The 16,477-nt window shown below is 38.2% G+C and overlaps 1 protein-coding gene across 1 annotated transcript in view; it reads left to right on the forward strand.

The window, feature by feature from the left end:
• The window catches only part of LOC150081560 (uncharacterized), a 710,435-nt gene that overhangs the window by 67,561 nt on the left and 626,397 nt on the right, over window positions 1–16,477 (forward strand). The window contains exon 3 of the mRNA XM_090380128.1: window positions 7,250–7,390. Within this exon, the coding sequence (XP_090236254.1) occupies window positions 7,250–7,390 (141 nt within the window). The remainder of the gene's footprint in view (window positions 1–7,249; window positions 7,391–16,477) is intronic.

The following is a 16,477-nucleotide window of genomic DNA, read 5'->3' on the forward strand; positions in this document are numbered from 1 at the left end:
AGTCTTGTCTGAACAATTTGATTGGATACTATGACGTAGTCACAAAGGAACTGGATGCAAAGAATAATTTTGATATCATATATTTGGATCTTAGAAAGGCTTTTGATACTGTGGCACATAGAACACTGCTGCACAAATTGGAGCAGTGTGGCATTTGAGGCAAATTGCTGCTATGAATAAAGAGATGGTTGAGTGGGAGAAGACAGAGTGGTAATCAATGGACACTGCTCTTCGTGGACTAATGTTATTAGTGGAGTCCCCCAGGGTTCAGTGTAGGGTCCATTGTTTTTTTCTGTATTCATTAATGATATTGATGATGGTATATCAGGTTTAATGTCCAAGTTTGCAGACGATACGACCGTCGGCAGTGTTGTTAATGACAGTACGCTGCTGCAACAAATCTAGAAAAGTTGAGTAGATGGGCTGAGAGGTGGCAACAGAAGTTGAATATTGAGAAATGTAAAGTACTGCATATGGGAAGCAGAACCCCAGAGTAACATATCAACTGTGTGGTACTACACTGACATAGGTAGAGTGAAAAGGACCTGGGCAGTTAATTGTGCAGGAAGATATGAAGTTTTCTGAGCAGTGCAGATGGTCTGCAAGAGTAGCCCATGGTGTCTTGTCAATGATGTACAGGAATTTTTCTATGAGGGATAAGGAGGTGATTATTCCCTTGTATAAGGCAATGGTCAGGCCACACCTTGAGTACTGTATACAGGTCTGGAGGCCTCATTTTAAGAAGGATGTAGAGCTGTTGGAAATAGTACAGAGAAGGACAACGAGATTAGTGAATGGAACAAAGGGTTGCTCTTACAAAGAAAGGCTTGCATTTTGAAAATTACAGTGTCTGGAGTTTAGGCACCTGTGAGTTGATCTGATTGAGGTGTATAAAGCCTTGAATGGTTTGAGCATGCTCAATGCTGATGGGATTCTTCCTCTTGCTCAGAATAATCGCACGAGAGGGCATACATTCAAATTGAGGAAAGACAGTTGTAGGATAGATGTGCAGAAGTTTGCCTTTAGCCTGCAGGTGGTTAATTGCTGGAACAAACATGCATCTGTCGTTGTAGAAATGGATAACTTGAACAGAATCAAGGCAGAACTAGACAAACATTTGGAACGGGTGGATGAGTGAAATGAGATGTGAGTGTATGGTTTTTTTTTTTTTTTTTTTTGTGGCTGATGCTGTATAAGCTTGCTTTCTTGCATCATGTGCCCTTGCTAATGCTAAAAAGCACATTCTTCTGTTGGCTCAGGTATATAGCATTACTTGATTATTATTATTATTTATCACTTTGTCACCCTTTGTATCATTAAACATTTAGCCTGATATAACTTCATTAGTATCATTAATAAATATAGAAAACAACATTAGACACAGCACTGAACTCTGAGAATCTCCACTAATAGCGTTAGTTCATGAAGAGCAGTATCCATCAATAACAACTCTGTCTTCTTACACTTGGCCATCCCTTTATCCATAGCAGTAATTTGCCATTAATAACTCACTACTCCAATTTGTACCTTATGTGAAGCGGTGTGAAAAGCTTTTCTGAAATCCAAGTATATGATATCAAAATTATTTTTTTGCATCCAATTCCTTTGTTATAGTATCTAATCAGACTGGTCAGACAAGACTTCCTCTTAACAAATCCATGGTGTGACTGGAATATAACTTTTTTAGATGGTCCTGCATTACCTTTTTAACCGGTAGTGGAGGACTCCATTATTTTCCCTGCAACAGAAGTTAAGCTATGAGGTCTGCTTCTGCCACCCTTTGAACTTCCTTTGTGAATGGGGATACATTTCACATCTCCAATCGGCAGGGGCATCCCCTGAAACCAGAGATACCCTCATAACTATGGCTAAGTTTTTGCTTACCTCCTTTGCTGCCTCCCCCTAATGTAATTTGATAGATATCATCCACCCCAGGTGCCTTTCTTACATTTAATTTCAGCAATTTCTCTTTGACTTTACTCTCACTTATTACAAACTCACTTAGTTCCCTATTAGAAGTTTGAAAACTTCTATAATGCACTCCACTAAAGAATTCCTCATGTGTGCTTGTATATGCAAAACACTTATTCAGTCTGTGTTACCCGATCCTTTAAATGCATTCCATGCATTTTTCTTCTCTGCCACAAGTCTCATCAGTTCATCATACATCGATTTAGGTCCAAGTCTTGAACAGTATTTCTTATTTGGTATGAAAAACCCTAGTAGCTTCTACGATTACTTTTCTGAATGATTACCATTTAGAATTTGATGTTGGTAGCATCATCTTTTGGTTCCACTGCATAGAATTTAAAAACTATCTGAGACCCTTACAAAAGCAAAAGTGTACCCTTTATCCTTGATGATAGTTATATAAGTTAGGGCATTAGCATAATTTCTATACACAATAAACCAATCAAATTTTTGGGGTGGCGTTATTAGATAACATCTATAATGTTATTTCCTTCGCAGTAAGTTGTCTATCTCATTATACCAAGAATAAGTAATACATCCCCATTACTGTTCGACTGTTGATCCTGCTCAGATAGCTGATAATCTGAATGAGTGTTTTGCATCTACATTTACACGTGAGGAGTTATTCAGGGAGGTAAATGCCAGAAGTCTATCAAACTGTAACAGGTGCTTAATGATTTTGTAATAACTGAGAGCAAAGTGGAGGAGAAGTTGTTGAAGTTAAACATAAGAAAGGCACCTGAGGTGGATAGGATCTATCCAGTTATATTAAAGGAGGTTGCAAAGGAAGTAAGCAAACCCGTAATCATAATTCTGAGAGCATCCTTGGACTCAGGGGAAGTTCCCACGGATTGGATATGTGCAAATATATCCCCAATTCACAAAGGTTGATCTAAGGGTGACACGCGTAATTACAGACCAATTAGTTTTCTGTCCCGGGGAAAATAATGGAGTCACTGGTTAAAGAAGCATTGTAGGATCATCTAGACAAGACTGCAGTAATAATTCAGACACAGCATGGATTTGTTAAGGGAAAGTCTTGTCTGATAAATTTGATTGGATACTATGATGTGGTTACAAAGGAACTGGATGCAAAAAATAATTTTGTTATCATACACTTGGATTTCAGGAAAGCTTTTGACACTGTTGTGCATGGAAGACTACTATACAAATTGGAGCAGGATAGTATTAAGGGTAAGTTGCTACAATGGATAAAAGGGTGGTTGAGTGGGAGAAGACAGAATGGTAATGGGTGCTGCTCTTTGCGGTCTAATGTTATTAGTGGAGTCCCTCGTGGTTTGGTGTTGGGCCCACTGTTGTTCTGTATATTTATCAGTGATATTGATGAAGGTATATCAAGCTAAATGTCGAAGTTTGCAGATGATACAAAGATTCGCAGCGTTGTTAATGACAGTAAAGGCAGTGTGCTACTGCAACAGAATCTAGAAAATTTGGGCTGAGAAGTGGCAACTGAAGTTTAACATTGACAAATTCCAAGTACTGCATATGGATAGAAGTAAACCCAGAGAAATGTACCAACTGTGTGGTACTACACTTAGGGTGGTAGAAAAAGAAAAAGACCAGGGAGTAATTGTGCAGTCAGATATGAAATTTTCTGAACAGTGCAGACTGCCAGAGCAGGTCATGGGGTATTGTCAATGATATACAGGAATTTTGCTAGTAGGGAAAAGGAGACGATTATTGCTTTGTATAAGGCAATGGTCAGGCCATGCCTTGAATACTGCGTACAGTTCTGGAGGCCTCATTTTAGCACAGAGAAGGTGTGCCCTTCTCTGTGCTTGCTCTTCTCTTTGCTAAAATGAGGGGAATGAAGGGGTCCTCTTACCAAGAAAGGTTTAAGTTCTGCTAATTGCAGCATCTGGAGACTATGCACCTGTGAGGTAGTTGTAGTAGTAGTAGTAGTGGCATGTGATGCAAGAAAGCATGTGTATGAGCTTATGCAGCATCGGCCAAAAAAAAAAAAAAAAAAAACACACCATTCCCTCCAAATGCCTGTCCAGTTCCTCCTTAAATTTATTCAACCTATCAACTTCCACAACAACAGATGGAAGTTTGTTCCAGCAATTAACTACCCGCTGGCTAAAGGCAAATTTCTGCACATCTATTCTACATCTGTCTTTTCTTAATTTGAATTTATGCCCCCTTAGGTTCGTAATCTGAACAAGTGGAAGGATCCCATCAGAATGCAGCGTGCTCAACCCATTCAAGGCTTTATACACCTCAATCAGATCACTGCGCAGGTGCCTAGTCTCCAGCCACTGCAATTTGCAGAACTTAAGCCTCTCTTGGTAAGAGGATCCCTTCATTCCCCTCACCAATCTTGTTGCCCTTCTCTGTACACGCTCATGTAAATCTACATCCTTCCTAAAATGAGGCCTCCAGACCTGTATGCAGTACTCAAGGTGTGGCCTAACCATTGCCTTATACAGAGGGATAATCACCTCCTTCTCCCTGTTAGCAAAATTCCTATATATCATTGACAAAACCCCATGACCTGCTCTGGCAGCCTGTCTGCATTGCTCAGAAAACTTCATATCTGCCTGCGCCGACCGGGCTAGCCGGGTGGGTAAAGTGCCTGCCTGGCAACCGAAAGGTCGCGGGTTCGATTCCCGCCTCGGGCTTGGATCAAAGTACTGCAAAAACCTTGGGAGGTGCATTATGGCCACAGAAGCCTATGTGCCAACAACTACCAAAAAAAAAAAAAAAATCTGCCTGCACAATTACTCCCAGGTCTTTTTCATTTTCTACCACCTTAAGTGTAGTACGACACAGTTGGCACGTTTCTCTGGGGTTACTTCAATCAGGTGATCTGATTGAGGTGTATAAGGCTTTGAGTGGGTTGAGCAGGTTCAGTTCTGTTGGAATTCTTGCTCAGATTACGAACCTGAGGGCATAAATTCAAATTGAGGAAAGACAGTTATAGAATAGATGTGCTGGAACAAACTTCCATTTGTCGTTATGGAAGTTTATAGCTTAAATAAATTCAAGGAGGAACTGGACAAACCTTTAGAGGGAATGGATGTGTGAAATGGGTTTTTTTTTGGGCTTGTGATACATAAGCTTGCTTTCTTGCATCAACATGCCTCGATTACTACTATTAGAGAAGACTGATGTTACTTATTCTCTTCTGTGGAAGTGCATTAATTATTAGCATTAGTAGATGCATGTGATGGAAGAGAGCTAACTTATACAGCATCAGTGAAAAAAAAAACAACAGACATTTACTCCAAACGTTTGTCAAGTTCTTCTGTGAACTTATTTATGCTACCAACTTCCACAATGACAGATGGAAGTTTGTTCCAGGAATGAGCTATCTGCTTGTTAAAGGCAAATTGCCGCACATCTATTCTGCAGCAGTCTTTCCTCAGTTTGAATTTATGCCCTCTGAAGTGTGTAATCTGAGCAATAGGAAGAATCCCATCAGTATTGAGCTTGCTCAAACCATTCAAGGCCTTATACACCTCAGTCAGATCACCTTACAGGCCCCTAAACTGCAGATGTTGCAATTTGCAGAAATGAAGCCTTTCTTAGTAAAGCACTCTTTTGTTTCCCTCACCAATCATTGCTCTTTCTGTACTAGTTCCTTCCTAATTTTAGTAAATAGTCAAGGTGTGGTCTGACCATTGTCTTATTTAAAGGGATTATCATCTCCTCATCCCTGCTAGGAAAATTCCTGTATATCATTGAAAAGATCTCATGAGCTGCTCTGGCAGAATGTCTGCACTGCTCAGAAAACTTCACATCTAACTGTACAATTATCCTCAGGTCTTTTTCATTCTCCACTACCCTGAGTGTAGTACTACACAGTTGGTACCTGTGCAGTACTACACTTCACTTGCGACCTTTCAGCCCATCTGCCCAACTTTTCTAGATTTTATTGTAGTAGTCAACCCTGCCTCTTTTCATATCTTCTGGACATTAAACCTGATATATCTTCATCAGTATCATTGATAAATATAGGAAACAACAATGGGCCCAACACTGAACCCTGGGGGACTCCACTAATAACCTGGGGAACCACAAAGAGCAGTGTCTGTTAATTATCACTCTGTCTTCTTCTTCTGCTCAACCATCCCTTTATCCATAACAGCTACTTGTTTTTAATGCCATACTGTTCCAATTTGTACAGCAGTCTTCCTTTCAGCTTCAATTTGTACAACAGTATGAAAAGGTTTGCTGAAATTCATGTTATATGTTGTTAGAATTATTTGTAGCATCCAGTTCCTTTGTGACCAGATCGTAGTATCCAATCAAATTGGTCAGACAAGAATTCCCCCTAAAAATCCCATGCTGTGTCTGATCTATAACTGCAGTCTTGTCTAGATGATCCTGCAGGTCTTCTTTAACCATTGACTCTGTTATTTTCCCTGTAACAGAAATTAAATCAACAGGTCTGTAATTACTTGTCACCCTTTGGATCCCCCTTTGTGAATTTGGGATACATTTGTACATCTCCAGTCTGTGGTAATCTCCCCTGAATCCAAGGATGCTGTCATAATTATGTTGTCATGTCATAATCATAATTCTCCTCCACTTTGCTCTCAATTATTGCAAAATCATTTAGCTTCCTGTTAGAGTTTGATCAACTTCTGGCCTTTACTTCCCCACAAAATTCCTCTTACGTGAATGTAGATTCTAAATACTCATTCAGTTTGTTATCTATCTGAGCAGATTCAGCAACAGTCGAACCATTGATATCAAGTGGAACTATCTGATTCATTGTGGTATAATGTTCAAGGTATAACAAAATAGGCAACTCATCGAAGGTATTCACAATATTAAATGTTGTGTACTGATGCCACTGCAATATTTCGGTTGGTTTACTGTGTATGGAAATGAAGCTGATGCACTAACATTTATGACAATATACTCTTCTCAGTCAGAAGCTTTTTATCTCCAAATCCTACCCTGATTGTTGTTGTTATGCCTTTAAGTAAATCCCACATCTCCTTTTTATGGTAGATGTGGGCAGATTTAAATCTGCCTTTAAAGGCAATTCTTAATGCATGAAGCCTTTAAATGCTTCATGCATTAAGATAAAAGACTCACCACCCCCAGTCATTTACCTTCATATTCTTAATGCATGAAGGATCTCTGCTGATAATAAGATTAAGAATATTGTTTTTTTTTGTTTCCTCTGTAACATGCTGCTGTAGAAAATAGTTACTTGTATTCATACTAAGAGAAATCTCTGAAATTTTTTTGCTTGTCAAATATTTGACTTAATTATATTATGTAATTTTTTTTTTGTTTTTAGGTGACTTAATGGATGAAGAAAAAGTTCTTTCTTGGTTAACAGATCTAGAAGCAATGGAATTGCCAGATAAAATCGAAGAAGTTAATGCCAAAATATTAGAAAACATGATAGAGGATACAGATTTTGTTGCAGTACTTTTCTGTAAGATGCTAAAAATTTTTATTTATAATGTATTTTAAAATTATGATTTTTAATTTATCACTAAAGTGTAGGATAGTGATAATTTGTGCTATTGTTAAAAATATAAGAATTTTAAAATTTTTTTTAAATGATGATCCTGATATATGAGAACTTGTTGCTTTCTGCGATCATCATTTTTGTGAGAATGTGAGATAGAAATTTTGTCTTGCATCCTCACAGAAATGATATCCCAAAATCTTGTGTTAAATTTGATTAGCATGTCCCATAAGAAAAACTGGTTTCATTAGCAACTTTGCAGATAGTTAACTGTCAATAACTCCGAATCAGATTATGAATATGAGTGATCATTGGTTTCTGAAGTTGAAGTGTGGCCAAAGTCAAGATAATTTTTTATGGACAAGCAGTCCTTATTAACCTTTCTGAACCACTGAAAAGTCTTAAAATGATATACAGCATCTTCTCCAAAAGCTGTTTTAATATTGGTGGATTTCTGTTGCACTGTGCCTTATTTAAAACAATTTTTTTGCAAATTTTCTGCCCACAAAAGTCACTCATTTTAAAATGTGTTGATATATATAGAACACCTTTTGTTCAGTGCATGGTAATTCATTCTTAATGCATATAAGTGGGTTATTCATTAATTACTGTGTCTAGATAAGGCAACAAATGTGTTACAAGTTGCAGTTCACCATGATACTCCAATTTCAAGGTAAAATGTCAGTTGAACTTTTCGATCACTTTTCGTGTGTTTGTGTTATATTTTTCATATATCAATGTATTTTTAATGCCATTGTCAGTTCATTTAAACCTTTGGAGTGACTATTTTCTGCAGTCAGAATAAAACACACACACACACACACACACACACACACACACACACACACACACACACACACACACACACACACACACACACACACACACACACACAGTAAGAATAAGGGGTGCCAGATTTTAAACTTTTCCAGATTTTAAAGAGGTGTACCTAGTGGTGGAGCAGTTTTGGAGAAGCACATTTCGGTGAATATTACCACTATTCACTGCAGTATGTTCATGATATAGATACATTTGGTTGTTGGGTACAAATGTACTAACAACTGAACGCATTTGCGTCTGTAAAGGTTTATATTGACTAAACGATAGTAGTACTAGTGGTTAAAATGTAAACAAAAATTCAGTTTGTTAAATGTAGACAAAACTGTTAATAGTTACCAGATTGCCAGTACAGGAACTCCCCAGCTTATGTAAGGGTTGTCTGTGGAATGCTACTTAAGTCGGGGAATTTCCCCCATGCTTGTGCAGCACTCGCAACTGTGCTCGCTGAATTGTTTGAATCAAAAAAGAAATGTTCGATGAACACGTGAATATAATTATTTATTGTATTTATTAAATTTTTTATCTCATGTGCTGGAAAAATTATAAAAGCATGCAATTTAAAAAAAATTTCAAAATTATAAAATTAGAAAAAAAAAGACGAGACAGGCATAATGGCATTAAGTTTTACCTCTCGAGCATCATTGCCAGAATCAACGTCTTCAGCCGATAAGTGTGCCACTGCGGAGGTTGAGGGCTGTGGAGATTTAGAAGGGGTCGGCTACCCAACCTTACGAAAGACCATATTAATGGATGACTGTACATTGGCTTTTTTCTTTTCATCGTAGATTTCTTTGTAGCAAGCAAGCATAACTTTTAAGAATCATTCGCTGGCAGGATCCATCTTCTGAAACCTCACCATTGCCGATGCAATTTCATGAAATGCCATTGCCATCTCTCTGCTGATGAAGTGTTATTGGCTCTTCATTTGGTTCATCCTGAGCTTCGTCAGCATTTCCTCCTTTCACTATCACTGCCTGAAGTCAATATGTTCTTCATTACATAATTCCTTCTCTTTTTCCTCTATTAACTCCTCTGTGTCTTTGGCATCAACCTCTAACTGAAGTAGCTCTGCAACCTTTACAATCTTATCTGTAACCTCTTCATATGATTCGTCTTTTTCAAATCCTCTGAAGTCTTTTACGTGCCATGGGCATATTTTCTTTCATGTGCTATTTAAACGATTTTTAGTAATTTCTGCCCAGGCCTTATTAATGTTTAAGATGGCATGGTAAATATTGTACGATTTCCAAAAGTCTCTTAATGTAAAATTTTTCTCACCGTCTACTGCACACAATGCCTGAGCAAATGTTGGGCATAAATAGTATGCTTTTAAATTCAAAACAACACCCTAATCCATAGGTTGGATAAGTGAACTTGTGTTTGGCGGTAGAAATATGACTCTCACGTTCAAATTGAAATCATCTAGATGCATAAGATGTCCAGGAGCATTATCTAATAGAAGCAAAATCTTGAAAAGAACATCATTGTCTTTACAATATTTTTCAACCTCGCTGAAGCAGCAGTTAAACCAATCCTCAAAGAGAGATATTGTTATCCATGCTCTCTGGTTCGACGGAAGTGCACGGCTAGGGTGGCTTTATTGATGCCCTTAAATGCACAAGGATTTCCAGAATGGTACACAAGCAGTGGTTTTAATCTGTGATCTCCTGCTGCATTAGCCCCAAGCAAGAGCGTGACCCTATCTTTTGATGCCTTGAAACTTGGCGTTGTATTTTCCTCTTTGGCAATGCATGTTCATTTCGGCATTTTTTTCCAATACAGAGCAGTCTCGTCAACGTTAAAAATTTGCTGCATTGAATAGCTGCCTTCATGAATAATTTTTTCCAACACATCACAAAATTTCTCTGCTGCTGCAGAATCGGCACTGGCAACTTCACTACATACTTTAACATTGTGGAAACCAGCGTGATGCTTGAACCTATTAAACTACCCATTGCTTCCCACAAACTTGGTTTGGGGTTTGTCGTACTTATCCTTAATATCTTTATAAATATATGTTGCTTTTGCTGGAATGGTCATTAGACTCAGGGGCACTCGCTTCTGAATCTGATTTTCCATCCATATTATTAGCAGCTGTTCCATCTTTGATATAGAACCTGAATGCTGTTTTGCGATCGCTGTTGATCTTAGTGTGTTGATCCTTTGACATGTTCCTTTGTACAAGCACTGTCCTTTAAAATAGTCTTCACATCCATATTATTAGCAGCTGTTCCATCTTTGATATAGAACCTGAATGCTGTTTTGTGATCGCTGTTGATCTTAGTGCGTTGATCCTTTGACATGTTCCTTTGTACAAGCATTGTCCTTTAAAATAGTCTTCACTGTTGAAGCAGCGAGACCTAATTCCCATGCAATAGATGACGAACTTTGTCCTGCTCTGTACTTCTTAATCATTTTCATTTTCATTTCTAAATGAATTTTGTTTCATTTCCTGGCACTACCGCCACTTGTAGTTTTCGTTGGTCGCTTTCCTATCATCAATGTAATACATAAATAGGATTGAAGAGAAGTTCGTGAAAATTTGTTTTTTTATATGATTGAAGATTTCAGTGAAGGGGAACACATTTCACCATAATAGCGTAAAAACCCACACAATTGCAGTTATCAGGATTATTACAAATGCAATAAGATCAAGTTTATTACCCATTTATAATTAAATGCACTAACAGAAACCCCAATAAACTGGAAAGTGTAAATCGCTTCTATTGTTTTTTGGCATGATCTCCAGAAACATGCTTTAGAAAAATATCACAAAGGCGTTCAAAATTGATTCTTATAACGGAACATATGATAATGATGAAAGGATAGTACAATTTCCATTGTAAATATGACCTTTTAGAGAGATAAATAGCTTAGTAATATAGCAAAATTTTAAACTTCCAATGACTTGGAACGAATTAAAAAAAAAAAAAAAAAAGGTGTTATTGGGTTATTATGATATTTTCATGATATTTCCATTTATGCCTAAGGGGTGCAAAATATGTTTCCACGATTTTATTTAAGTTTGCACCGGCCGGCAAAACTTACGTAAAGTCGAATTTCCATAAGTTGAGTATTATGTAAGTCGGGGAGTTCCTGTATATCAATAGATGTGCTTCAGAGAAAAAAACAGTTCCATAATGGAGAATAAGAAAATATATACTGTTATTTTTAAGGAATAATTATTGTATAACAACGCTTCATTATCAGTTTACATGATATTTTACTTTTAATAATGTACTGTGGAGAAATTCAGTTTCTTGCACATAATAACAAAGATCACTAAGTTTTGTCTTCGCTGCAATTATAATAGAAGAGAACAAAATAGCAGGTGATAAAGATCACTCACTGAGCCTTCTCTTTCATATCATTTGTACAGAGTGGGAAGTCAAATGAGTGACCTTGAGTCACCAGTTGTTTTCCTTCTTACTTTAGTCATGCACCTGATCATGTGCTTACTTTAGTCATGCACCTGATCTAGTTATAATGGCAGCAAAAAATGTTCTTGTTTTGTGAAATTAAATTTATGATTCTTGCACTGCTTCTATTAGAATGAGCAGCAGCCTGGAAAACAAGGTAATGGAGATTTCCAGGACTGCTGGGAGTCAGTGGAACAAGTAAATACATGGGTTGTGTTAGGGAAACCAAGAGTAGGAACAGGTGCATGTATACTTGCATGTACACCAAAGCTAGGAGTATAGTTATAAATTTGATGAGCTTGAAGTGATAGTCAAGACATCAAAGGCAGATATTGTTGACGTGGTGTCACATAGATATAAGCAGTACAGAATTGGAAATTGGGGAGTACAGTGTGTACAGCAAGGATAGACAAGAAGGGAGGAGGGGTTATGCTGTAAGTTAAAAAACACATAAAATCTAAGAAGTGCATTCAATTGATGTTGTTGGACAGTGCGCTGTTGAGTCTGATTGATTTGAAATAAGCACTGGGAAAGGAAAAATGAGAGTAGGTGTGTGTTATAGGCCTAATGAATCTGATGAGTATAATGAGCAATTGTGCAGAGAAATAGAGTGGGCCAGTAAATCAGAATTTCTTAGGCAGGTGAAGGCAGATTCTCGTAATCTGCCTTCACCTGCCTAACCTCCTTTGTAACTTGGTTACAGACCAGCTTATATCTATCATAGGCTTCTGTGTCAAATGTTAATTTATATGTATCCCATGAATTTTTCTTCTGTCACATGTCTAATTAGTTCATCTACATCCATTTAGGTCTAAATCTTGAACAATATTTCTTTGTTGGTATGAAAATCCTAGTAGCTTCCAAGATAAATTCTTTGACTATTTTCCATTTTGAATATGCTGTTAGTAACATCATCAGTTGGTTCCACCGTATAGAATTTAAATACTGTCTCAGACCACGATAGTCACCTTCACAAAAGCAAAAACCCTTCCTTTTACCCTTGATAGTAGTTACCTCTTTGAGTAAATCCCACTTCAGCACACTGTGATCACTGCCACCTAGTGGTTCCTTTATCTGCAGATTCTTTATGAATGAAGAATCATTACTGATCATCAGATCAAGAGTATTACTCCCTCTAGTTGCCTCTCGAACATGCTGCTTTAGAAAACAATCATCCAATAAATCCACAAAAGCCTTGCTAGTGTGTGAGTAACCGACCCACAAATTCCAGTTAATATCTGACAAATTAAAATTCCCCATTATAAGACACTCTAATTTACTGGCCCACTGAATTTCTCTCCACAATTGCTCATTATGCTCATCAGATTCATTAGGCCTATAACGCACACCTACTCTCATTTTTCCTTTCCCAGTGCTTATGTCACACCAAACAGTCTCAACATTGCATTGTCCACCAACATCAATTGGATGCACTTCCTTAGATTTTGTGTTTTTTAACTAACAGCATAACCCCTCCTCCCTTCCTGTCCTGTCTATCCATGCTGTACACACAATTATTAGTCGAGTACCACAGGGTTCGGTCTTGGGTCCTCTGTTGTTTTGTATATTTATCAGTGATATTGATGAAGGTATATCAGGCTTAGTCTCGAAGTTTGCAGATGATACAAAGTTCGCAGGATTATTAATGACAGTAATGGCAGTGCGCTACTGCAACAGGATCTAGATAATTTGGGCAGATGGGCTAAGAAGTGGCAACTGAAGTTTAACCTTGACAAATGCAAAGTACTGCATATGGGTAGAAGTAACCCCCAGAGAAACGTACCAACTGTGTGGTACTACACTTAAGGTTGTAGAAAATGAAAAAGACCTAGGAGTAATTGTGCAGCCAGATATGAAGTTTTCTGAGCAATGCAGACAGGCTACCAAGGCAGGTCATGGGGTTTTGTCAATGATATATAGGAATTTTGCTAGGGGGAGAAGGAGGTTATTGTCCCTCTGTATAAGGCAATGGTCAGGCCATGCCTTAAGTACTGCATACAGGACTGGAGGCCTCATTTTAGGAAGGATGTAGATTTGCTTGAGTGTGTACAGAGAAGGGCAACAAGATTGGTGAGGGGAATAAAGGGATCCTCTTACCAAGAGAGGCTTAAGTTCTGCAAATTGCAGTGGCTGGAGACTAGGCACCTGCGCGGTGATCTGATTGAGGTGTATAAGGCCTTGAATGGGTTGAGCACGCTGAATTCTGACGGGATCCTTCCTCTTGTTCAGATTACAAACCCTAAGGGGGCATAAATTCAAATTAAGGATGTGCGGAAATTTGCCTTTAGCTAGCGGGTGGTTAATTGCTGGAACAAACTTCCATCTGTGGTTGTGGAAGTTGATAGGTTGAATAAATTTAAGGAGGAACTGAACAGGCATTTGGAGGGAATGGGGTTTTTTTTTTTTTTTTGGCTGATGCTGCATAAGCTCATACACTTGCTTTCTTGCATCACATGCCACTACTACTACTACTACACACTGTACTCCCCAATTTCCAATTCTGTACTGCTTATATTTGTGTGACACCACGTCTGATATCCCAACAATATCTGCCTTTGATGTCTTGACTAGCACTTCAAGCTCATCAAATTCATTAACTATACTCCTAGCACTGGTGTACATGCAAGTATGCATGCACCGGTTTCTACTCTTAGTTACCCTAACACAGCCCATGTATTTACTTGTTCCACTATGACTCCCAGCAGTCCTGGAAATTTCCATTGCCTTGCTTTTCAGGCTGCTGCTCAATTGCATTTCAATAGAACTAGTGTAAGAATCACTTTTACCTCTGCCAGCAGCTGCTGTTAATCTATTAGTCCGTGTATCTCCTCAAGCTAGCAGTTTTCCGACCCACCTAACACTGCCTCGATAGCATCAGCAAATATTCTTGCACCCTTTCTATTTAAGTGTATCCCATCCCTGTAGAAGCAGTCTCTCCTGTTAACAAGCACAGACCAGGCTGAGAAAAATTCTACCGCTTGAGCCTTGCACAATCTCTGAAAGGCTGAATTGATTGACAAGGCTCTCATCATATACTCCCTCCTATCGTGTCTGGGTAGAATTGCAGACACTTTCAAATTCAACCCTAACTCACAGCTTTTTTTCAGCATTGTCTTGTACTTGTTAAGTAATTCTGGCAGTCTCCTACTCTTAATATCATTTAGTGCCAATGTGTACAACAATATCACCCTTTGTGCCCTTAAAGGATGATATCTGCCCTACAATGTCATCAACCTTTACCCCTGGCAGACATACCCTGGTCCTGTTCTATCTGTCCTTTTTGCACAACATGTTCCCCGTTTCCCTGACAATAGTCACCAACAACAACTAGTTCCTTTGGGACCAGTGCATTCTGCTTTGGGGGTTGCCTCTGTTCAAGTGCAAGCTCTGGCATTGATGTGGGCAGCTGAGAGCTTGATGGGTCCTCAATTTAAATCCTTCAAGGGCATCCATCCTGTCCTTCAAGCTCTCATAAAAAAAAAAGGTGAAGTGCAGCCATTATCAACCCACTGGAGGAAAAAAGCCTCCTCAACAATTCATGCTGAGGGAAATGGACCATAATCTGCCACACTGGTCCAGTGTGGGTTGGCAGATCGACCGTATTCAGCAGTAAGGGGCTTGAACTCCATTCTATTCAAGGAACGTGTGCTACTGCACTCCTGCTCCTGTCATATAAACCTATAACAATGCCGAGTTGGTGCCTGATTTTCTTGCACTCCTTACATCGCGCGCGCACACACACACACACACACACACACACACACACACACACAAAGACATTCCCCTTGGCAATATCATGTCCCGTTCCTGATTGCTCCACAAACATCAAACAAGCAGTGCATTTCAATAGAGTGATTCAGAGGACAACTTCCCCCCCCCCCCCCTCAGTTCTTCCCTGAGCCACAGCACTTCCACTAGTTTGAGCCGTTTGCTTTGCTGCTCTGGTCTGAGTCATCATTTCTATTCATGTTCAATAAAATTTCAATACAAATATAACCCTAAACCTATATCCCAATGCAGTTATAACACTATATATATGTATTTCAGTATTGAATATTATCTCCGAGTTACGTTATGTGACTTTCTTATCCCCTGTCAACTTATATGTATTAATTTATGATGTTATGTTTGTAATAACTAGGTCGCTATATTTATTTATTTAAAAAAGTACAATTAAATTGACATTGAGATTTAATAAGATTCATAAATTTTTACTGATTAATTGATACCACTATACTCGCTATCTAGTTTGCCATTAAACCTTATGCTATCTAGTTTTCTGTTAAACCTTACACTAGTACACATATCGTATAGCAATGGCGACAAGTTACGAATGGTTAATCTACGGACACAAGGTATTATTTACTTTCCAAATTGTGCTATCTAAATTCAAAATAAACCACGGAGCTTGACTAGGTCTATAAGCTACTTATAGAAAATAATTTAATCTAACAATTAAGTCAATAAAGCGACTAAGTATAATTAAAGACTTTCGTTTGCGGTAGCTGCAAAACCTGTCCACACGTGGATTTGATACCCTTACCGATGCTAAGTAATAACCTACAAAATCTCTAAGTTCAATTTAAACTAAAGTATTGTTACTAGGAATATAAAGCAACTCTAAAAATTAAATTAATATGCCAATTTAAGTCAATAAAAAAAGCAAAAACTTCTCTATTTTCTGAAGCCTTAAAAACTTTGCCTGTTGACGTGTACTCTCGCACCCTCTCTCCACTTATATTCTTGAATGACTATAATTCAGAGGAATTTACAGGATAGAAGACAAGTCAGG

This window comes from Mastigoproctus giganteus, chromosome 8 (assembly GCF_048544385.1).
Source record: "Mastigoproctus giganteus isolate SK-2022 chromosome 8, ASM4854438v1, whole genome shotgun sequence".
Classification (NCBI taxonomy): Eukaryota; Metazoa; Arthropoda; class Arachnida; order Uropygi; family Thelyphonidae; genus Mastigoproctus; species Mastigoproctus giganteus.